We start from the raw sequence: 25402 nt of genomic DNA, 5'->3' as shown, positions 1-25402 counted from the left end.
GCTTCCTCTTACTTAGTCATATAATTATTTTATTGTAGTTGTCAGCTAGCACTGATCCATTCTGAGGCAACTATTCGCGTGGACTGAGTGGATACACTGCAAGATCATGGTGATGGTGATTTTTATACTCCTTGATGCTTCAAGAGGTAAACACATGAACCTTTATATGAATTTTGTGCTTACGTGATCCATGGCTAGGGGTTTGTTCCACTCTTTTGATTCCACTCCTTTTATTCCTTATCAATTACTTGTTCTTGTATGGTCAAGTACATCTTTTGGTTCCTTATACGGAGACTTCGTTGATTCCTCTGAGTCATGTGGTTCCTCTCATATATGTAAATCTGCAAAATCTTGATCGAACTTTGTCTTTTTATGGTTAAGATTTTTGTCATCAAATTTGGCATGGGTTGATTCCTCAACAATCAATGTCTCTTTATATTATACTCTATAGGCTTTAGAGTTTTTAGAGTATTCCAAAAAGGTTCACTTGTCAAGATTTAACATATCAAACTTGTTAAGATTCTCTTTGGTGTTCAAAATATAACATATGCAACCAAATTGATAAAAATATGAAATATTGGATTTTATTCTTATCCACACTTCATAAGATGTCTTATTGAGAACATGTCTTATGTAGATTCTATTCTAAATATAACATGCAGTGTTCACTATCTTTATCCAAAATTTGTAGAACGAGAAACATAAGAAAGAAGGGTTTGAATTGTGTTTTATTTTAAAACTGTTTTAACAAGATTAAAACAAACTGATGAAAACAAAGCTGATAAATTAAAATAAAAAACCAAACAACCAATCAATCCTGATTCACCACCTTCATGAAAGTTGCTTCCATTCCCTTTAAACTAAAAGATTTAATCCACTAACTCTCCAACTGAATCACACTTCAACTAAACATCAACTAGTCAATCTGACTGTGTTCAAGTCTTCTCAAACTTCTAGCTTAGTACAATCAAGCTATTGAGGGATGCAACCACTATTGGACTAGGTTAAAAATGGGTTTAATGGTTTTTGATAACTCTCATAAGAGGGTGTTTACAATATTGTACTCTTAGAAAATATTACTCAACATTTAGACAAAACACAATATTAAGAGCAAAAGTGCAAAGATGATTGTATTATGTTTATTATGCTACATTGTTGTTATATTCTTCAATGAGGGTTGTACATCCTTTTATAGAGAGCTTTAGGGTTTCTTGTCTGTGTCCTGATTAGAATAAATCAACATATATCACAAATTTTCATACCAAAACTTCAAAGATTGATTCACCTTTAAACCTTGTCTAAAATTTATCCTTGTAATTTAAGCGTATCATGATACAGAGATAGAAATAGTAGAGGATATCATGATCAGAGTATACGACATAGTCCTTTAGACAAATAAAGGATTCAAGGTGTTGAGCAGAAAAATCTATCATTTGAAACAAAGAAATTTTTGGGAAAATGATCTCCAAGTTTAATACAACATTATTTCACTAGTTAGATATTCATCATTCTTCTAGCTACATTAATTTAGAAAATGATCTCCAAGTTGAATACAACATTATTTCTCAGAAGAAAATGTCATGGTATCATAACTCTAGAGAAAATGGGTTAAGTATGTTAACAGGAACACTAAATTCTTCCACACCCAAACTATGATTAGTGTAAAGAGAAAGAAGATGAATGACTAAAGAAAGAAGCCTTGTATTATTTTAAGAATTTCTTTTAGTCATATCCACAGTCTCAAGGTGATACATATTCCTCAAGTTTATAATGAGTTGTATCTGGTTTACTCCAACACATAAGCATGGAGGAGGCTAAGGAGGCCATGTTCTCTATGAGTGCCTACAAAGCCCCTGGCCTAGATGGTTTTCAACCTATTTTTTCTAGACCTTGTGGACGTCTATTTGTATAAATGTTATGAACTTGTAACCTACTTCTTTCCACTCTGGTCATATTGATAGTCATCTTGCGGAAACTCTTATTGTCCCTTTTTTGAAAATGGACAGACCCAATAGTCTCAAAGAGTTTCGTCCTATTTACCTCTACACCAGAGTAACATAATTCGTTGGTATACCCTACGAACCACGAATTGGTTTGTGAGTACCAGTTCGCGGTACTTTTGGGAACCAATTCACTAAAATTCGTAAATAATTCGCCACTTTTAACAAACCAACAATATAAGACTACTTTTAATTTACTTTACATAAATTTTTTTAACTGCATTAATATATTGTCAAGTACTCTTGTACCACTGATGTGGTATAAGCACAAATACAATTATTCTTCTACTTAGAATTGTTGTAGTTATATAGATCACTGAACTTCCAGTATTTTAGAAACAACCAATGTGGGACTAGCATTTCGAATTCTTTTAGAAGATTTGTATTTATTACCGATGTAGGACTAGTATTTTGAATTCTTCTATTTTTTTAGAAGATTTGTACTTATTACCAATGTGGGACTAGTATTTCAAATTTTTCCATTTTTTTTAGAAGATTTGTATTTATCACGGATGTGGGACTAATATTTCAAATTCTTCTATTTTTTTTAATGATATGCATTTTGTTACACTAGTATTTTTCAAATTCATCCCTTTTTATTTAAAATTTGCATTTATTTTTATTTGTATAGAAACTTGTGTTTTTTGTTATTAATATGGACGGCTTTATAATTAATACTGCTATATTTTTTTTTACGGAGACTTGTGTTAAACCAATAATCCAACTTTTTATTTTTATTTTTTATGGAGACTTATTTTTCATGACTTGTGTTTGTTATCATTATAAACAATTTAATATAATTTATTTAAAAATTCATTACTTTCATATAAAAAGAATCATTATTTATTTTCAAATATTAACACATTTTCAAGATATTATTAAGATGAAATACTAATATTTTATTTATTTGATGCATTGCAATATTTTTTTTGAAAGGAAGTTACTAAATAAATTTAAAAACAATGTAATATTATTATTATTAAAATATAATATTTCTATTTTAATATAAAGAATTTTATTGTCTAGAAGTTTGTCATAACATGTTTTCAACAAATAAAATATTTAACCGTTCATTAATTTTATTTTAACTAGCTTTTATCTTGGCCCTCCTAGGATAAAATATTGGATATGCTCGTATATCTCTTTGGGTGATTATTGGTTATCTTTTTTCTTTAGTTATTTATTTATTTTATAAATAAAAATTATTTATTTTATAATATAAAATTTATATATATATATATATATATAGGTATTTTTTGTATGGTTTTTACTTGAAAAATTGCACCTAATTTTTTCTATTTTATATAATTACACTAAGAAGATTACATATGGACACTCTGCATCCACAATTCATTTCTTGTAAATTTGCAAAAATAATTATCAAGATAAAACTAGCAGAAGGTTACACATCATAATATGATATACTAATAGATTAGATACTTCAACTTACTCGGTTACACAACAATATGTGTTAATTTATTCTTTTATCACTTGAATATAACTCACAAGCAAATAGTTCAACTAAATAAGTTAGATAGATAATAGAGTAATCTTTAATTAGATTGTGAATTACTTATTGAAAATATTATAAGCGTTCTAAATTTTAAATCGGTCGTATATGAGCAAATATGGTGGATGGTAACAACAATCAAGGGATAATATGGTGACACTTGACTAGCGAACAATCAAATTGTTCAACTGAATAAGTTAGATAGATATAGGAGTAACCTCTAAATAGATTGTCAAATACTTTTTGAGAAAATTATAAACACCCTAAAATCTAAATTGGGCATATACGAGCAAATACAGTGAATGGTTACAACAACCAAATGATAATATGGTGACACTCGACTATTGAACGACCAAATAGTTCAACTGAATAAATTAGATAAATGAGTAACCTCTGAGTAGATTTTTAGATACTTATTGTGAAAATTATAAGCTCTTTAAAACATAAATTGGTCTTATACGAACAAACACGGTGGATGGTAATAAATAACATCCAATAGATAATATGGTGTCACTCGACTACGAGAAAACACGGTGAATGGTAATAACAACCAATGAGTAGTATGGTCTCGTTCGACTAGTGAACGACCAAATAGTTGATTGAAACAGTTAAATAGATAGAGGAGAATAATCGATGTAGAGTGTCATAACCAATGAATCCTTACTCAGTGACGAGTATTTTGAGAAAGTTATATCGTAACCTAAATCTTATAAAACTCTAAACCATCTAAACTCTATGAACCCTAAATGCTAAACCCTTAACTGAAAATCAAAACTTTATAGATATATAATATATAGATATGGATTTGTTGACTTCAAACGTAACTATTGTTTAAGTTACTTAACTTAATAGAAATTGAATTTCTTTTATTAATCAAAATGACATTATTATGTGAATTATTTTGCTTAATAAAAATTATATATACATAATTAATATACACCGTAGAAATTCATTCAAAAGTATTTACACTAGGATTCACTATCATTTCTTTGGTGCTCCACAAGGGAAAAGTTGTGGCATTCAAAGATGCGCAACATTGTTGAATGACATAGAAACTTATGAAAGAATAAGAGAAAAGGTTCAAGAAGCAGAGGAATCTAGTGTGACTCCATTTTTGAAGTGTTCTACCCTCAAAAAGAAATAAAAAGGGGTGTGTTCCAAGTCTCTTGAAGAAGCTTTCCAACTATTGGGAATAGATGTTGTTGACATGAAGGTGACGAAAGGACTATGTGCCAATGGAATTCCTTTTAATGTTCTGAGAAATCCACAATTTGTGGAAATGGTTATGGCTATTAACAATGGTCCTAAAGGCTACAAGCCTCCCTCTTCTGAAAAGGAAAGAACATTTTTATTAGACGAGTGTAAAAGACACGTTGACAAAGATTTAACTCCTATCAAGGATACATGGTTTCATCAAGGGGTCTCCATTGTGTCAGATGGCTGGAGTAATGTAAAACATATGCCACTAATTAATGTTCTTGCCGTGAATAGTAAAGCTGCGATGTTTGATTAAAGCCATTGAAGAAATCCGACCATCTAATGTTCTACAAGTGGTGACCGATAATGTTGCAAATTGTAAAGCTGCTGGAAAGGAAATACAAAAGGTATATAAGCATATTTTTTGGTCTCCTTGTGTTGTGCATACTTTAAATTTGATTTTTAAAGACTTTGCTGAATCATTTGAATGGCTGAGAAATACATATAAACAAGGAAAGACTATAGTTAAGTACATTATTAATCATAGTCAAGTTCTAGCTATGTATAGAGCAAATTCAAAGCTTGAATTGTTGAAGGTAGCAAAGACTAGATTTGCATCACATTACATTTTACTTAAGCGACTACTTATGTGTAGAGAAGCACTTGCAACTACTGTTGTGTTGAACAGTTGGAAAGAATGGATTAGGCAAGGAGATGAAAACTTAAGAAAAATAGGTGCTTTAGTTGTTGAAACTATTGGTAGTGATTTTTTTTGGGAAGAAGTTGAGCATGTGGTTAAGATAACAAAACCCTAAAACCTCCCTCTTTTGAAAAGGAAAGAACAGTTTTATTAGACGAGTGTAAAAGACACGTTGACAAAGATTTAGCTCCTATCAAGGATACATGGTTTCATCAAGGGGTCTCCATTGTGTTAGATGGCTGGAGAAATGTAAAAGATATGTCACTAATTAATGTTCTTGTCGTGAATAGTAGAGATGCGATGTTTTTATATGCCGACGACTTTTCTGGAGTTGAAAAAACTAGAGTTGCTATTGCTGAATATTTGATTAAAGCCATTGAAGAAATCGGACCATCTAATGTTCTACAAGTGGTGACCGATAATGTTGCAAATTGTAAAGCTGCTGGGAAGGAAATACAAAAGGTATATAAGCATATTTTTTGGTCTCCTTGTGTTGTGCATACTTTAAATTTGATTTTTAAAGACTTTGCTGAATTATTTGAATGGCTGAGAAATACATATAAACAAGGAAAGACTATAGTTAAGTACATTATTAATCATAGTCAAGTTCTAGCTATGTATAGAGCAAATTCAAAGCTTGAATTGTTGAAGGTAGCAAAGACTAGATTTGCATCACATTACATTTTACTTAAGCGACTACTTATGTGTAGAGAAGCACTTGCAACTACTGTTGTGTTGAACAGTTGGAAAGAATGGATTAAGCAAGGAGATGAAAACACAAGAAAAATAGGTGCTTTAGTTGCTGAAACTATTGGTAGTGATTTTTTTTGGGAAGAAGTTGAGCATGTGGTTAAGATAACAAAACCCATTTATCTTTTGATTAAATTTGCTGATGGTGAAGGGCCAAAAATGGGAGAATTTTATGAGAAAATTGATTCTATGCTTGGGGAAATACAAGAGATTATGAAAACAAATAAATATGCAAATTGTTATTCTGAAATGGAAACAATTGTTACTGCAAGATGGACCAAAATGAATTATACCATCCATTGTTTAGGTTTTGTATTAAACCCTAGATTTTATGATACACATTATCTTTCCACACCTGCTCCTGGAGGTATAGCTAGAAAAGATCCAAACCAAGATAAGGAAGTAGTGACTGTAGTTATGCAAGCTTTTGAAAAAATATTTGAAAATGCGGAGGAACAAAAACTTCTACGTGATCAGTTTGCTATATTTCACAAAAAAAAAAAGGGAATATATGCAATGTCTGCAGCTCAATTGGATGTTGTAACCATGGATTCTATTGATTGGTGGTCAATGTATGGATCTGAAACTTCTGAACTAGCAGAGGTGGCAAAAAAAGTATTATCTCAACCAATAAGTAGCTCTTCCGCTGAAAGAACTTGGAGTACTTATTCATATATCCATAATGTAAAAAGGAATCGACTTAATTGTGCAAGAGCAGACAAATTGGTTTATATTCACTCAAATATTCGCTCACAGTCACGATTTTCTGATAGCTACAAGAATGGTCCTTTCAAAAAATGGGATATGAATCATGATAACACTTGTTTGGAAGAATCTTCTGGAATACTTCAAGACCTCAGCTGGGAATTAAATGATGAAATGGATGGAAGAGTGGATGATTGGAGAAATGTAATTAGGGGAGCTTCTATCAAAAAAGGAAGAAAAAAAAAGAATTGAGATCTTTTTTTAGCAAATTGTATTTGTCAAAGTAGTTGATATAAAAATATTGTTAAAGTTAATTTTTATTGATGATAATCATATTTTTTATCATTTAATTTGTTGTTTTTTAATTAAATTTTTTTTTTTTATAATTTTAACGTACCGATTTGTATATTAAAATGTACCATGAACCAAAACAGCGTACCAACTATGTATACCTCCCACGTACCGAATACTTTGAAGATTACGTACCGTGTACCCGAACCCGTACCACGTACCATAGAGAATTGGGAACTAGGTGACTATGCTTTGCATTGTTCTTCTCAAGATTATTCCAAAGTTTTAGTTAGAAGGATTAGGTCTCATTAATGGTAAAACAAACACTCCTCTTTAAATGGGGAAAAACTTGATTCCTTTACTCCAAAATGAAGCCTTAGCTAGGGGGATCCTATGTCTCCTTATTTTTTTTGTTATGCATGGAGAAACTAGTTTTGTTTATCTAGGAAAAAGTGCAAGATAGGAAATGACTCCCAGTGAAGGTATCTAAAAATGGTTCCATAATTTCTTGTTTGTTCTTTGATGATGACTGTTTGTTGTTCACTCAAGCAAAGACTTCCCAAGTTTGTATGGTGAAATAAGTCTGCCATGAGTTTTTTGTTGCATCTGGATTACAATGAATGTGGCTAAATCTAAATTTATTACCTCGAAGAATATCCACATAAACAAAGTCAAAAAATTTACCTCCATCGTTAAATTTCGAAATACAGACAATCTGGAAAGTATCTTGGGTTTCCATTTCTTGTAGGAAAAGTTCTTAACAAGGACTTAAACTATATTATATATCGAATAAATGCAAAACTGGATAATTGGAAGTTTAATATGTTAAATCAAGTTGGTCGGGTCACTCTTGCTATATCTTTACTAACTATTATCCCTATTTATTTCTTGAAAAACCATTGAATATCCACTAGTGTGTGAGAAGATTAATACTAGTGTTCCTCATTTTATTTGGGGCAGTAAAGCTATTCATCAGGTGAATCAGGATATCATTACTAAACCTAAACGTTTATGAGGTTTTGGTATGCATTCAGCTACAAAAACCAACATCTCTCTTCTTAGCAAGCATGTATGGGACTTATTCCACAATCTTGATAAGCTTTAGGTTCAGCTTCTCTATGATAAGTACTTGCACCATTCTCGTATTTTAAATGCTCAATATAAAGTTTGAGATTCTTAATTCGGTTATGCATGATTAAAGCTCTAAAGACCCTTTATCTAGGATTTATCATAAGACTAGGCAATGGTGAGGTCTCTCTATGGTGTGATAAATGGTTAGGTAAAGATTATTTGTGCAATTTAATTACTACTGTGCACATCAGTTTCGTATAGGAATCACTTTTTTATTTGTAGATGATGTTGATATGATTATATGGATATAGTCTTCTACTAAGGTGTATTCTGTTTATAGGTGGTTGATGCATGAAGCGACAACACAACCAATCGCAGAAAATCCCAGAAAATATTATATTCTTCATTTGGATAATTTTTCACTATAGTCTTTCCACCATTCGCTTTAGGGTTTGGTAGCACGTGACTTTGATCCTTCTTTCATAGGTGTGGTCATCACTCAAACTATTCTTCATACTATTTGTGATTGTTGGGTTATTTGATATTTGTTGACCATAGTGAAGGTGCAAACATGAGAAGGTTATTTGGAATGTGTTTGTCTAAGTTGAATTATTTTTAATTATTTATTCAAGAACTAGTTCGAGTTTGGTGATTTTAACTAAAACAAAGGCAATAGCAATCATACTTAAATAATCAGAGGCATCAGTAAAGTAAAGAGTGTAAAAGTAAAGTGACACAAACATATTTATCCTAGTTCACCACCAACTTAGTAGCTACATCTAGTCTCTTTAATTAGAAGGATTTAACCACTAATTCAAACCTTGGAATTACACAGCACCTGACCCTACAAGTCAGTCTTCTTGATCCTACTAGTCAAGTCTTCTCCTCACAACTTGAATACCACAGATTTTTAAAGGCCACTACACCTTGACCCTACAAGTCATGTCTTCTCCACATAAACTGAAAACCACTAAAGCCACAACCGGGTTGGGTTACACAAGTTTGAAACAAGTTGTATTTTACTTCTACCAAGCATATTGTTACAATGGACTTCTCACACTAAAAACTTAGAAAATATTTTATTGAGCAAATCTTTCTCTAGAACTTAAACCTTTGAACTTTGAATACTTAGGAAATATGAGCTCTCAAAAGTTTTTCCGAATTGTATGGATTTTTGAGTTTATTAGTTCATGTTTTCTTCTTCATCCTTGAGTATCTATTTATAGAATAAATTAGGGTTTCACTTTTGTTCTTGTAAAATCTGGATCATATCTTTCATGTGAACAAATTCTGAATGTATCTTCTTCTAAACAAATTGTGAGTGTATCTTCTTGTGAATAATTCTGAATGTATCTTCTTGTGAACAAATTATGAGTGTATCTTCTTGTGAACAAATTATGAACATATCTTCTTGTGAGAAAATTATGAGCATATCTACTTGTGAACAAATTTTGAGCATATCTTCTTGTGAGCAATATTTGACCATATCTTCTTGTGAACAATATTTTAACCATATTTTCTTGTGAACAATATTTTGACCATATCTCCTTGTGAATAATAATATTTTTGCCATATCTTCTTGTGAACAATATTTTGACCATATCTTCTTATGAAAAATATTTTGACCATATCTTTTTTATGAAAAATATTATGACCATATCTTATGAATAATATGTTGGCCATATCTTCTTTTGAACAATATTTTGACCATATCTTCTTGTGAACGACATTTTGATCATATCTTCTTTTCACCTTGGTCAAAGATTTCCTTCAAATATAATTCTAAATTGTATCTAATTTCATATTGTTTTCAAAACCCTATTCACGTGAATCTTCCTTCATACTCTTGATTGATTGGAGCGAGAACGGGTTCGGGCTTGTTCTTGAATATTAAAAAATTCTAATTCACTTAAGTCTTTTCTTCATAATGAATTTTTTCAATCAGAGCAAATGACTTTCTATCAGAGCCATTGACTTTCTTGTAGGAGTGAGATGATGTGTTTCTTGGAAAATAAAAGGGAGGAAAAATTGTGTGACTTAAAATTAGTGTCTTTGGGCAAATCATGTTGTTGAATCATCATAGTATGTGCAACATTAGAGGTTGCATATCAGAGACAACATCTTGAGTGTTGCATCTTATATTAGTGGAATTTGTGCTTTGAATGCATGGCTTGAACAATCTCTTCAAAGGCATGTTGAGTTTGTGCACATTAGATGCACGCAAGGGTTTAGAGGCATGCTTCAAATTCAGTCTTCAAACAGTCGTCAAAGGAAATCTTCAGACCCAATCTTCAAAGACATTCTTCAGACTTAAACTTCAGAGCCAAACATCAATGGCAATATTCATAACTTTCAGAGTCACGTTGCATTCATAGGCAGGCACATATGTTTTTGTATTCCTCTGGTCACCTCCTCTGGTACCTTTATCTGATTTTCTTGTTCTAATTGTTGCATACTTAATGAAGCCATTAGTCCAAACAAATTGTTCTCATAAAATACATTTGTTAACATCAAAAAACCAACTTGGTTTCAACACTTAGGTCAACATTACCAATTCTATAGTTTGAAGTGTGATGAATGGGATGCTAATAATTTTCAATTAATCAATGGGATCATGTTTTCTATTGTTTTGTTGGATTATTTGGAAAGATAGGGATCATGAAATATTTTCTGCCGAAAAATGGACATATTGGTTTACTATCAATAAAATTAAGACTCTTCTACCATATATACTTAGGTTTTTTGTTTTACATCTAGCATTTCTCGTAATACTCGTCATGTCTCCTAGTTTCCTCCACTTGAGAACTACATTAAACTTCATGTTGACGATAACTCACTTGAAAATCTAGAGTGTTACGGGTTTGGGGGAATCATCACAAACTCTAGTGGTGAATGGATATCAGGTTACTTCGGCTTTAGTTGCATCGACACCATTATGAATGTCGAGGAGATAGCTCTGCTTTGGGGATTGGATTTGGTTTAGAATGTTGAACATAAATATGTTAATTGTGAATCTGATTCTCTTGCGTCCATCAATATGGTAAAAAGTGGAATTTCTTCAACTCACCAATGTGCTGCTACAATTGATACTATACATAAATAAAAGACTTCAAATGGAACCTCTCTTTTATCCACACCTTAAAGGAAGGAAATATGTGTGCGAATTGGTTTGTTATGAATGGAATTTCATAGAATTGTTCCTTAGTTATTCTAAATGTGTGTCCACTCACATTTATTCATCTTATTCTCTTGGATTCTATTGGATACGTAACTCTAAGGAGCTGGTTTTCTTCCTTTTGTATCTTACTTTTCTTATGCATCAAAGGAAAAATCTTAAGGATATTTTCTCCAAAAAATACAAAATATCAAATGTTGTTGATTACGAATTCATACATTAGCAAACATTCGGCTTAACCTTGGATTCAAACAATCACCATCAGTATGCAACTATGAATAGTGCTTCTCCAACGAGGGTTTCATAGTAGTTTAATAATAATATATTTGGGTAAGGGTTTATGCTTTAAGGAAGGAGAAGGATACCTATTTCTTGAGAGTTGTTTAACGAGACTCTTTGAGGTAAATACACAACTCTTATGCTCATAATGAATCTCTAAAAAAAATGTAGTTTTGTTTAAAAAAATTATTTTGTGTATAGAGTAGATTTAAATGATTTTTTTTGATTTCCTAGAGTTAACTAAACTTTAGAATAATTTTTCTTAAGTCATGAGAATATTTTTGATACTCAAATTTGTCAACTGAAGTCTTGCCAATTACTCTTGGAGTTGTTGGAGAACAAACGTAGTCGATTCTCCATAATTGTGAGTAGACGACAATCATTACCATATTTTTATTTTTGTTATAATTATTATTTTACTCATTTTCTATTTTAAAGTATTTATTTAAAAATTTGGGGAACACAACCTTTGAATTTTTTTCGATTTCGTTATTTATTTAATTTAATGGTCTTTGTTATATAATATATTATTAGTTTGATTTATGTATGAGTTATAAAGTATTTAAATATTAAATTAAAATATAATTGAATATGTTTTTCCATGAGTTATGATGAAATAAGAAATAATTTTTAAGCGTGTTTTTGAAGTCGTTGTTATAATTATGAAAACTTTATCGGCGATAGGTGCACCTAATTCCCTTGTTTTGATTAGGGGGTTACCCGTTAGATAGAGCTGTCCGTATGAGAAATATGATCCGTAGGAGAAGATGACTATCAATGAGATGTAAGCTCCCTAACTGATGCGTGAGGATGTGTTGCGGGATTGAGAGGAGAGGTCTATCCGTTAGATGAAGTCACTTCTAAGGAAAATGTCATCCTTAGGAGGAAAGGGTTATCAATGAGATGAAGTCGTCTCTTGGTTCTCAAGAATTTATATTTTTACTTGATTGACTTTCTATGATATTTTTAAAGTTGCTCACTTTGATTTCACCTCTTTATGAATTGGATTTTAAATATATATATTTGAATGGTTAAATTATAAGTTTAATGATTTTATTATGTGTATAACATAATCGCCACAAGATTGTAAAACTATTATTCGTGTCTTTTTGTGTTTCCCTCCTAGTTGGTGGTGGTTGTTGTATCCTCACTAAGTCTTTGTGACTTACCGCTTCATGTTGTTTATTTGTTTCAGATTCACACGCAGTTGAGTAGCAAGTAGATTCAAGTTTCGATCACATTTATTTTGGTAGGCCTCTTTGATCGATGACCTTTTTTTTGTAAAGTCTATAGAGTCATGATATAATTTGCAGTTATTTAGAGTCTAGAAAGTCTTTTGGGAGATGTACTGAATATTTAGATTATGCTCTTTGAGTTATGCTTGAATTGAGAGTTTAAACAGGAATTTTACAAATTTGGAAGCGTTGAAGTTACAGAGGATACTCTGTCGAAATTTTGAGAAAAATTATATATATATTTTTTATAAAGGTTATTGAGAACGATTTAGTTGGTTAATTGTTAAATTAGTTTATAGGCTTGTCAGACTAGGAATATAGCTTGTGCGTCTGTCACAGTGTTTAGCTTTTGGGTCGTGACAAAGTTTGTATCAGAGCTCGATCGTATATCCTAATAGTTGCAAACATAGGGTGATAATAGATTCTTGTTAGTAAATTGTGTATCCGGTCACAACTTGAAAAAGGACTATAAGCACTCTATGAGAGTCTCATCTGTTGTTTGAATCTGTGTTTAAATTCATCATCACTATCTTTCCACATTTTCTTATAGTCTTGTTCAAATTTTGATCAATCTTCTTTGATTATGTGGGAATTCCACCCAAAACTAGGAATCCTACTATAAGGGAAATTGTTGATGCCAATGTTGAGGTACCTAGGAGGAGGCGCGGAAATCCAGCCATGGAAGAGTTTGCTGCTGGTCTGCAGGGATTACAACAAGTTGTGCAAAAACTTGTTGGGGATGTCGTCGGACAACAACATGAGGGTGATCAAAGACATGAAAATCCCAATGGTCAACAAGAGGTTAGACAAGTTAAGCTTCAGACGACGACTGCAACGAGGGGAATTGAAGTTACTTTACCAGACTTCATGAAGCTTAAACCTCATACTTTTTCTAGGTCTAGCGCAACTGGAGACCCACAACAATTCATTGATAGTCTAGAGTGGCTTTGGAGAGCATTGAGTTGTTCTGATGTAAGAAAAGTAGAATTGACATCATATCAACAAATAGGTGTGGTTGGGTCGAATTGAGGGACTACTTATTTAGATTTGTGGTTGGGTCGAATTGTTCTACTTTTGTTGAGGTTTGAGTTTGGTCCTTCAGATTGAGCAACAACAGAAAGAAAAAAGAGTTACAAGTAGTTACAAGTATACTTTCTATTTATTCCAAAGATGGTCGTGTTTTGCTTGATCCTGGAGCTACACACTATTTTGTATCCTTGAGGTTTGCTACTCGACTTGGTAAATGTTCATCTTTTCTAGAAAAAGCTTTAGTTATGGCTACACCAGTTGAAGAAAATTTGCTTGCTAAGTTAGTGTATCGTTCTTATGATATAGCTATTGAGGGAAACGTGTTGCTAGTAGATTTAATAGTTATTAACTTGGTAGATTTTGATGTGATTTTGGATACGGATTGGTCGGCTTTGCATCATGCCACTTTGGATTGTCATAACAAAGTGCTGAAATTTGAGATATTGGGACAATCAGTCTTCTCGTTTCAAGGAGAACTTTATTGGGTATCACATAACCAAATTTCAACCTTGAGAGCTAGCAAGTTAAGGAGAAGAGATTGTCAAGCGTACTTAGCCTTGGTAAGGGATACACAAGTGGATGAGGAGAAAATGAAAAAAATTCCAATAGCATTTGAATTTCCAGATGTTTTTCATGAAGAACTTTATGGGTTGCCACCTGATAGGAAGATTGAGTTCTCTATAGACTTGGTTCCTAACACTCATCCTATATCTATACCTCCTTATCGTATGGCCCCAACAGAACTTAAGGAGTTAAGGGGGCAACTTCAAGATCTTCTTGATTAGGGTTTTACTCGCCCAAGTTCTTCTCCTTGTGGAGCACCGGTATGATGAGTTGTTTGACCAACTTCAAGGAGCTCAATGTATTTTTAAGAGAGATTTGCGATTGGGGTATCACCAGTTGAAGATTAAGAGGGATGAAATAACGAAGACAGCTTTTCGCACACGTTATGGACATTATGAATTTTTGGTTATGTCATTTGGGCTTACTAATGCCCCAACAACTTTCATGGATTTGATGATATCATTGTTTATTTCAAGAGTAAAGAAGAACACGAGCGACAATTGAGGTTGGTTTTGCAAACCTTAAGAGATAAACAATTATAAGCAAAATTCTCTAAATGTCTGTTTTGGTTGGATAGTGTCGCATTTTTAGGTCATGTTGTGTCTAAAAATGGAATAAGTGTCGATCCAAGTAAAGTGGAAGTAGTGTAGAATTGGCCCAAATCTACCACAGTAAAGGAGATTCGAAGTTTGCTTGGTTTAGCTAGTTATTATGGACGTTGTGTGAATGATTTCTCAAAAATCGCATCTTCGTTGACTAGGTTGACCCATAATAAAGTTAAGTTCCGATGGACTGATGCATGTGAGGAAAGCTTTCAAAAATTAAAGGAGTACTTGACGTCATCACATATTTTGGCATTACCCATAGGTGGTGAAAGTTATGCAGTTTATTGTGATGCTTCTAGAGTTGGTCTCGGTTGTGTACTTATACAACAAGGTAAGGTTATTACCTATGCATCTAGACAACTCAAGAGGCATGAGGTAAACTATCCTACACATGATTTAGAAATGGTTGCAGGCACTATCCTACACAAGATTTTGAGGCACTATCTATATGGTGAAACCTGTGAGATTTATACCAATCATAAAAGTCTTAAGTATATATTTCAACAGCGAGATTTGAATTTAAGATAAAGAAGATGGATGAAACTCTTAAAAGATTATGATTGCACAATCTTGTATCACCTAGGGAAGGCAAATGTTGTTGCAGATGCTTTGAGTAGGAAATTCATGGGTAGTCACGCTCATATAGCAGAAGTAAAGAGGCCAATAATTAAAGAATTTCAAGAAATTGTTGAAAGTGGATTTCAATTTGAACTTGATCATTCGAGGTTATTTTTATCCCATGTACAAAATTGTCCAACCATAGTTGATGATATCAAAGAAGCACAAGGTCAAGACTCATACTTGGTGAATATGGTAAATAATGTTCAGAATAGTAAAATTTCAGACTTTTTAGTTGATTATGATGGTGTGCTAAGGTTGAAGTCTCGATTGTGTGTTTCAAATGTTGGTGGCTTAAGGAGGAAAATTTTAGAGGAGGCTCATCATTCTTCTTATACTATTCAACCAGGTTCTAATAAGATGTATCAAGACTTGAGAAAATTGTATTGGTGCGAAGGGATGAAGAGAGACGTAGCAGATTTTGTCTCTAAGTGCTTAGTGTGTCAACAAGTAAAGGCTAAGCTCCAAAAGCTTGTGGGGTTACTTCAACTTGTTGAAATACCTGAATAGAAGTGGAAAGACATCCCTATGGATTTTGTCACAGGATTACCACGAACCCAAAAGGGTTATGACTTGGTGTGGGTGATTATAGATCGGTTGACCAAATATGCACATTTCTTGCCTGTGAAGACTACTTATACTGCATCTCAAGATGCTAAACTTTATTTAAATGAAATTGTCTCTTTGCATGGTGTACCGGTGTCTATTACTTCTGAACGTGGGGCTCAATTTACTGCTCAATTTTGAAGTCGTTTCAAACTTCTTTAGGAACTGGTTTGAAGCTTAGCACGACTATTCATCCTCTGACAGATGGCCATTCTTAAAGGACTATACAAATATCAGAAGATATGTTTCGTGCTTGTGTTCTGGATCCTGGGGGTAGTTGGGATCAACATTTGCCCTTGATGGAATTTTCATACAATAATAGTTAACAATATAGTATTCAGATGGCTCCGCTAATAAGGCTTTGTACAAAAGACGTTGTAGGTCTCTGATAGGATGATTTGAAGTGGGAGAAGCTAAACTAGTTGGTCCAGAGTTGATTCAAGATGCCATTGAAAAAGTTAAACTGATTCGAGATCGCTTAGTGACAGCTCAAAGTAGACAAAAAATCTTATTCTGATAAGAATCGTCGTCGCTTAGAGTTTTCAGTGGGAGAACATTTATTCCTACGTGTTTCACCAATGAAATGAGATTTGCGATACAGTAAAAAGGGGAAACTAAGTCCAAGGTTCATTGGACCATTTGAAATTTTAGAAAGGGTCTTTCATATTTCGATGCTCCGGAAGTATCTTCATGACCCTTCTCATGTGATTAATCATGAAGATTGTAGTTAGATCAAAGTCATTCATAAGTTGAGCATCTGATAGTATATTAGATCGTCAATGAGGCGTTTACGCTAAAAAAATATTGTTACAATAATAGTTCTTTGGTGTGGTCCATCCGACAAAGAAACAACTTAGGAACCCGAAGAAGTCATACGTGCAAAGTACCCACACTTGTTTGAAAATCAAGGTCAATATTAGAAGAAAAAAAATTCAAATAAATTCGAGGACGACTTTTCATAAGGGGAGTAGATTGTAGCGCTCAGTTTTTTTTTTTAAAAACAAATATATATTAATAATAAATTAATTAATTAATTAATAAAACACTACCCCATCCACACTCACTCTCCTTCTATCTCACTCCTATCCAACTTATTTTTCCACCTCACATTTTCCCTTCTTCCTCTCCCTCTCGCGGCTAAAATATCTACCTCCCCATTTTTTTTATTTTTTTTCTCCTCTTTTCTCCTTGCTTCTTCTCACTCCACAACACATAAATCCTCAACCCTTATAATGAACTTCACATCCTCAAGAGCATAATTTCTCATACTCCTACAAATACTCTTGGGTAGGATTTTGGGTTAGGGTTTATGCTCTAAGGAAGGAGAAGGGTACCTATTTTTTTAGAGTTGTTTATTGAGACTATTTGAGGTAAATACACAACTCTTATGCTAAGAATGAATCTCTAGAAAAATGTAGTTTTGTTTAAAAATCTTATTTTGTGCTTAAAGTAGATTTAAATGATTTGTATGGTTTCCTAGAGTTAGCTAAACTTTAGAATAATTTTTCTAAAGTCTTGAGAATATTTTTTATACTTAGATTTGTCAGCTGGGGTCCTGCCAATTACTCTGGAAGTTGTTGGGGAACAAACGTAGTTGATTCTTCATAGTTGTGAGTAGCAATGGTCATTATCACATTTTTATTTTTGCTATAATTATTATTTTACTCATTTTCTATTTAAAGTATTTATTTAAATATTTGGAGAACACAACCTTTGAAATTTTTCTTGATTTCATCATTTATTTATTTTAATGGTCTTTGTTATATAATATGTTATTAGTTTGATTTATGTATGAGTTATAAAGTATTTAAATATTAAATTGAAATACACTTGAATATGTTTTTCCATGAGTTATGATGAAATGAGAAATGATTTTTAAGCGTGTTTTTGAAGTCGTTGTTATAATTATGAAATCATTGTTATAATTATGAAAACGTTATCGGTGATAGGTGCACCTAGTTATCCCGTTTTGATTAGGGAAAGTTGTCCGTTAGATAGAGACACCCCTATGAGAAATATCATTCGTAAGAGGAGAGGACTATCAACGAGATGTAAGCTCCTTAATTGATGCGTGAGAATATGTTGCGGGATTGAGAGGAGAGGGATATCCGTTTGATGGAGTCACTCCTAAGGAAAATGTCATCCTTAGGATGAAAGAGCTATCAATGTGATGAAGCCACCTCTTGGTTCTCAAGAATTTATATTTTTACTTGATTGACTTTCTATGATATTTTTAAAGTTGCTCACTTTGATTCACCTCTTTATGAATTGGATTTTAAATATATATACTTGAATGGTTAAATTATAAGTTTAATGATTTTATGTGTATAACATAATCGCCACAAGATTGTAAAACTATCATTCGTGCCTTTTTGTGTTTGCCTTCTAGTTGGTGGTGATTGTAAAACATCTGACTATTAATCCTTGCTACGGTCATTTCTATCATAAGATTGTAGTTTTAATTGATAATATGTGATTTGAGATTTGTAAGCCTTTGAATGGTTGTTTGTTATCTCGGTTTGATGATTCAATTAAGACTATATCTCATGATATGGAAGGCTCCCGGCCAGCGTAGACAATTCATGGACATATTATAAGGTATTCTTATAGCTTTCTCAAAAAGACTAACAAGTATGTATGGGGATATATAAGACAATCCAAATAGGTCTATCAAAATAAATAATAAATATTTTGATGTTTGTCACTTTGTAACTTATAATATTTGTTTTACATCAAATAAACTCTACTTATATTTGTTAACATTAGCCATTTTTTTTACTTATTTTATGTTTTGTTATAAAAGCAATATTTTATGCTGATAGTTTTTGAAAATCTAACGATTAAAAAAAACTTTAAAAATCTACCACTAATGAGTATTGAAATTGTAATAATAATTTTTTTTAATAATATTATCAAAATAAATACTAATAAAAATATTTTAAATTAATTGATTCTATTGTTAAGTGAGATCTTTGTTGGCTATTGTGGTTTTATGCAGATTAAAGGGTTATAGTCTTCGCAATTACACACCGAGAGATCCACTTAAAATCAAAAGAAATTATTACTTATCTAAAATAGTTGCTAATTACTTATCTAAAAATTTATTCGATTAAGTTAAAATATTGTAGTCTCCAAATATTATAAACCTGTGATTGTTTAACTTATTATAATTCAAACTCTATTCATACTTTGGTCAACTTTTTTATATTGTTGGGGATTAAAGCTTAAAAGTTTGAAATAATAAAAATATTTTTATTAAAATTAATATGATGTGTCTCTAGAGAAGGATCTCCATTGCACCTGGTGATTTAAAACACAACTTGTTAAAAATTATAACATTTTGGTATTAAATTTTGAAGGTGGTCTATAATGGAATTTAAAAAAAAAAATTCCAATAGCATGCATATTATTTATTTTTAAAAAGTAGTTGTACTTATACTATAATAATAATATGGAGGGAAGTATTCCCGTGAATTTTTGTGTTAATATAGTTTATTTATGAAATCTGGACATGAGTGTTTTCGGGCAGTGAACCGAACACTAAATTGTCATGGCTTAAGAATAGTAAACAAACCCGTTGATTTAGCACTTGTCTCCATATGTTACGGTTCTTAGTGGTTGTAGGAGATGAGCGAGTCTCTTTCACCAAAAATTAATTCAAACATGGAAGCTGGAAACAATTAGCACCTCTGAACTCGTGAAACTTTTCAGACTTCCTTCATTGTCACAATTCATTCCTTAATGAATTAATTTTTTCAAAAAAAATATTGTGCATGTGCATCTCATCTAAGCCTCTAACGTGCACGTTGGTTTTGCTTCAGCTGAGAGAAGGCCCGCATGGCCGTTTTTTTAGATAAAGTGAAATTTCATGTGATAAAATAGTGTTGTTATGAAATTTAAATATTTGGTAGGAAAGTAGTTAAATCAGTTTCCATTCGAAATGTAAGGAAGAAAATGACGGGTAAAGATAGCAGTATGATGAAGGCATGGGAGGCTACGGTGAAAAAGACACAGGCAGTTGCAAAGAAACGTGCAAATAGCATATTTGGGACAACATATGTAGCTCATGAAGAAGATAACAAGGATGAGGAAAATGGAAGCGAAGCGTCAGAAGTATACCATGCAGAGAGGGTTCTACCGAATGGAGATTACTATAAGGGAGAATGGGCAGATAACTTCCCACATGGGAAGGGAAAGTATATATGGACAGATGGTTGCATATATGTTGGAGAATGGTTCAAAGGTAAAACAATGGGAAAGGGAAAGTTTAGTTGGCCTTCAGGACCATCTTATGAAGGGGAATTCAAGAGTGGTTATATGGATGGGATAGGTACATACACTGCTGCTAATGGAGATATTTATAAGGGACAATGGGTTATGAATTTGAAACAAGGTCATGGTGAGAAGAGTTATTCAAATGGTGATAAATATGAAGGAGAATGGAGAAGAGGTTTGCAAGATGGTCAAGGGAAATATGAGTGGAAAGATAATAACCATTATATTGGAGAATGGAGGAATGGGAGTATTTGGGGTAAAGGATCATTTGTTTGGAGTAATGGGAATAGGTATGATGGGTATTGGGAAGATGGTTTTCCCAAAGGGAATGGAACATTCAAATGGCCTGATGGAAGTTTTTATGTAGGTAATTGGAGTAAGGATCCAAGAGATCAGAGTGGAACATACTATCCAAATCCATCTGCAGGGTCATCACAAGAGGGTCATCTTGATTGGGATCCTCAACAAGTGTATAATGAGTTGAGTGAGTATCAAGTTAGTCCAGGGGAGAAGGTTTCAATTTTGCCATCACAGAAGAGACTTGCAGTGTGGAGGTCAACAAAGGTTGATTGTGGTAATAATAAACCAAGGAGAATGTCTATAGATGTGAATAATGGGAGAGTAAGTGTAGGGTTGGAAAAGCCTAGTGATAGAATGCATTTATGGGGTGGTGGGGACATTGGTGATCAAAATCATAATAATGGTAATAGAACTCCTTCGGATCATGATGATCAATTTTCTAGTATTCCTCCAAGACTCACTCAGCTACAAACATTGAAAGCACCAAAGAAATCAAAGAGGCAGGGAGAGACTATATGCAAAGGACACAAAAATTATGAGCTCATGCTCAATTTACAATTGGGAATCAGGTAACAGTGATTTCAAAAAATAAATTAAACACAATCAATCATTCTTTCTTTTCAATATATATAATAATAATTTCCTTTAATTCCATATATAAGGCATTCTGTTGGAAGACCTGCCCCATCAGCATCTTTTGATCTGAAGCCTTCAGCTTTTGATTCCAAAGAGAAAGTCTGGACAAGATTTCCTCCAGAAGGTTCCAAATATACCCCTCCACATCCATCCATTGAGTTCAAGTGGAAGGACTATTGCCCTGTAGTTTTTAGGTAGGCTTAATTACTCATATCATTAATTTAATTCTTATGTAATAATTGATTATATGAAATAATTTCACAGAACACTTAGGAGGCTATTCAAGGTGGATGCAGCTGATTACATGTTATCCATATGTGGAAATGATGCCCTACGTGAACTTTCTTCTCCTGGAAAAAGTGGAAGCTTCTTTTACTTAACCAATGATGATCGTTATATGATTAAGACAATGAAGAAAGCTGAGGCTAAAGTAAGTAGAATTGTCAATTGTCATACTTAATTACATTGGAGGAAACAAATAATAATAATAATTTGGCTATTGCAGGCTCTCTTGAGAATGCTTCCTGCTTATTACAATCATTTTCGAGCATTTGAAAATGCTCTAGTCACAAAGTTTTATGGCTTGCATTGTGTGAAGTTAACTGGAACGGCTCAAAAGAAGGTATACTTATTATACTAGTATTTATGATTAATTAATATAGAACAACAGAAGATGTTATTATAGTTTGATAATTAAGAGAGAATGACTGGATTTCAGGTTCGGTTTATCATAATGGGCAACCTTTTTTGTTCCGAATATACCATACATAGACGCTTTGATTTGAAGGGTTCATCACTTGGGCGCATAACAACTAAGCCTGACGCAGAGATTACTGAAACCACCATCCTTAAAGATCTTGATCTAAATTTTATATTTCGACTACAACGAACTTGGTTTCAAGAATTTTGCAGGTGATATAAAATTAAATCAATATATTATTCATCAAATAAAGGTACAACTTGAATTAACAATGCGTTACTTAATGTGTTATCTCAGGCAAATTGACAGGGACTGTGAGCTTCTGGAACAAGAAGGAATTATGGACTATAGTCTACTTGTTGGCATTCATTTCAAAGATATATCACCAGAGGGAGAACTTATTCCTTCAGGATCTCATACTCCTACCGGTACTTTTCTTACCCTTAAATTGCTTGCACATGTATCTCCTCTTTTCTCAATAAAAGTATGCCTTAAATGTATTTTTAGCCTCCCCAAATTTATTAATCGTGCAATTTAGACTAAAAGTTTAATTTTTTTTTTATAGCAATTTTGGCCTCCATATTTAACTTCTTTATGATGTCTTAGCACTTCTCTCTTATATGGTTGGATTTATTTGAATTCCAGTTTATATCCAAATATATTTCTTTGTTTGATAAAAGGGGTATATATAAATGATCATGTGAAAGATGTATGTTATTATCATGAATTTCATACATGCGTGAGTGGCTAAGAAAACAGAAATACGATAAATAAAGAAGATTGTTAAAAAAATTAGAGGTCTAAAATCGCACAATTGAAAATTTTAAGGATTTAAAATGCATTTAAACTAAAAGTAGTATAAGATACAAAATTTAGATAAATATTTTTTAAAATTGTTATTTTATTTATTAAAAAATGATAAAATTGTAAATCAAATAATTAAAATGAAATGTAACAATGAAAGGAAAAAAGTCATGCTAAAACTCCATGTTATCTTAATATATATAACATAAAACTATAGATTATATGATACTTCTATACAATCTCAAAGCCTTACCTATCTTCCTAGAAAACTAAGAAAAATATTTTGGCTTTTCATTTCAGGTGATTCAGAGAGTGAAGGAACCCCTCATATTTCACGAGCAGACATGGATCAACTTCTTCTAGATCCTACCAGGTAACAAGCCTTTATGAAATTTTATTATATTAGAGAGTACGCTTGTTTATCGCATAAGTGAAACTAAGATGGTAAATGTAAGGACATTTGATATACTAGAATGCAAGTTTCAACTCAAAATACATTTTTTTTCTTAGCATTTAGTGTGTTAGAATTTGACTTCTAAACTCTTTTGAAAAAAAAAATTAGTATATTTGTTTGATGTGCATTAGATACTCAACGAATTGAATTTAAGAATCCGTTGGTTGTGGTAAACAATTATGACTTTAGTTCTGCCTTGATTGCTAATATATACAATATAGGTTCCTCTATTTGCACACATGTGAGAAAGACACAAATACATGACACCATATATATTGCATATAATATTTAATGAGGTGCAAATATTTAATTAATTCATACGAGATGCAAATGCATAGTTAATTTAGCTCATTACGTTGTTAATGGATTGCCAATTTTTTTTTTTTACAGAATTAATTTATTCTTTCATTGTTAGAATAATAGAAAATAATTTTTAGGATTGGATTAGTATTTCTAACAATTGGATTTATATTAAGGATTGAGACTATGTAGTCATATAAATAAGAATTATTGTTGAATCTTTTGTATACAGTTATTATTCAATAATTTTATTAATTCGATATTTGAAATCCTAGCCTTCTCCTTTTCTATCTTATTATATAAATCTCCGTTGTATCTAAATACTGGTTTGATCTAGCATGAACTATTTGGCCATCATTTCATTGTTGAGTTCCCAAGTTTTTGGAATGTGATTTTACTTGCTATTGTGACTCTCTAGTATGATTATTACTCCAAAATGAGAATCCATTAAATTATGTAATGAACCATTTTAACCAAATATTTGCACACTAATAATCACTTGGTATAAAATGACTTAGCAAAGCTTAAATAGTAAATCCGTTTTCTCGTATTTGTTTGTTTTTTAAAATAAGATCTTGAATACAGTATGTACGTTACAGGTGGGCGAGTATCAAATTGGGTGTGAATATGCCAGCAAGAGTTGAAAGGACAGTGAGAATGAGTGATTGTGAATTACAACTTGTAGGAGATCCAATTGGAGAGTACTATGAAGTTGTCTTGTTTTTTGGTGTCATAGACATACTTCAAGATTATGACATCAGCAAGAAGCTTGAGCATGCCTATAAGTCCATTCAATATGATCCAACCTCAATATCCGCCGTTGATCCAAGACAATACTCAAGACGTTTTCGTGATTTCATATTCAAAGTATTTTCAGAAGAGAGTTGAAATTAATGTATACTCAGCATAGGACTACACTTAAATTAATCTAATCCCAATCATGCTAATTTATTTTTTGTTTTTGAATTAGCAGCTATATAGAATTCACGAACACATCATGTAGAATGATGAAAGCAAGAATAACTTTGTGCTTGCATCTTGTACACCATTGTTAAAATGTAATTCCTTTTCTCTAAGAGATGGAGGAAGAAAATGTGTTCCTTCATTTTGTAACTAATCGAGATGTATATTTTTGTGTAGGAAAATGGAAGATCAATGTATATGTTTATTTTTTTTACTTGCTTACTCTATATATCATTGTCCTGTTAGGTATATTTTAAACTCGTGCGATCACATAGTATCTAATAATTAACTTCTTAAGGAGCATTACTTCTATGATTTAAAGCTATTTTGTGATATGCTTTCTCCATATACTCAATGATTTTTTTAGAAATGATATACCTACGGAATGCTAATTTGTTTCATCTATTTGATCTGGCTTGAACAAGATGCATAGTGTTATTCAGATTGGTAACTCTAATAAATTGGCAAATACTAGTTTTCAGTTCTTAGGGTTTAGATGGTGGAATTATTTACCAAATTGTATTAGGGAGTATTTTTTCCGTAATAAATTTCGATTCCCCGTATTTTTCGGTTCCCCGTATTTTTCGGTTCCCCGTATTTTTCGGTTCCCCGTATTTTTCGGTTTTCAAAATTTG

At 32.2% G+C, this 25402-nt stretch overlaps 2 protein-coding genes across 2 annotated transcripts; both read left to right on the top strand.

The window, feature by feature from the left end:
• The first annotated feature begins 4789 nt into the window (after nucleotides 1-4789).
• LOC101508631 (uncharacterized) lies at nucleotides 4790-11207 on the top strand. The gene is made up of 4 exons (XM_004513692.2): nucleotides 4790-4955; nucleotides 5002-5114; nucleotides 5543-7066; nucleotides 11013-11207. The coding sequence occupies exons 1-4, from the start codon at nucleotides 4790-4792 to the stop codon at nucleotides 11205-11207; spliced, it is 1998 nt and encodes a 665-aa protein (XP_004513749.2).
• An 8797-nt stretch (nucleotides 11208-20004) lies between these two features.
• LOC101507679 (phosphatidylinositol 4-phosphate 5-kinase 5-like) lies at nucleotides 20005-24981 on the top strand. The gene is made up of 8 exons (XM_004513690.3): nucleotides 20005-21479; nucleotides 21573-21740; nucleotides 21811-21976; nucleotides 22052-22168; nucleotides 22265-22458; nucleotides 22544-22674; nucleotides 23351-23423; nucleotides 24404-24981. The coding sequence occupies exons 1-8, from the start codon at nucleotides 20290-20292 to the stop codon at nucleotides 24690-24692; spliced, it is 2328 nt and encodes a 775-aa protein (XP_004513747.1). The 5' UTR covers nucleotides 20005-20289; the 3' UTR covers nucleotides 24693-24981.
• The last annotated feature ends 421 nt before the right edge of the window (nucleotides 24982-25402 follow it).

The sequence above is a fragment of the Cicer arietinum genome, chromosome 4 (genome assembly GCF_000331145.2).
Source record: "Cicer arietinum cultivar CDC Frontier isolate Library 1 chromosome 4, Cicar.CDCFrontier_v2.0, whole genome shotgun sequence".
NCBI lineage: Eukaryota > Viridiplantae > Streptophyta > Magnoliopsida > Fabales > Fabaceae > Cicer > Cicer arietinum.
This window is presented reverse-complemented; position numbering and strand designations above follow the sequence as displayed.

Bases quoted from the DNA above. Each gene is read 5' to 3' on its own strand.
- LOC101508631 (XM_004513692.2), top strand. From the start codon at position 4,790: ATGGTTATGGCTATTAACAATGGTCCTAAAGGCTACAAGCCTCCCTCT. The intron at 4,956-5,001 runs GTAATGTAAAAC...TGCCGTGAATAG, and splicing joins CATTGTGTCAGATGGCTGGA to TAAAGCTGCGATGTTTGATT. The intron at 5,115-5,542 runs GTATATAAGCAT...TCTTTTGAAAAG, and splicing joins CTGGAAAGGAAATACAAAAG to GAAAGAACAGTTTTATTAGA.
- LOC101507679 (XM_004513690.3), top strand. From the start codon at position 20,290: ATGACGGGTAAAGATAGCAGTATGATGAAGGCATGGGAGGCTACGGTG. The intron at 21,480-21,572 runs GTAACAGTGATT...TCCATATATAAG, and splicing joins AATTTACAATTGGGAATCAG to GCATTCTGTTGGAAGACCTG. The intron at 21,977-22,051 runs GTAAGTAGAATT...TGGCTATTGCAG, and splicing joins TGAAGAAAGCTGAGGCTAAA to GCTCTCTTGAGAATGCTTCC.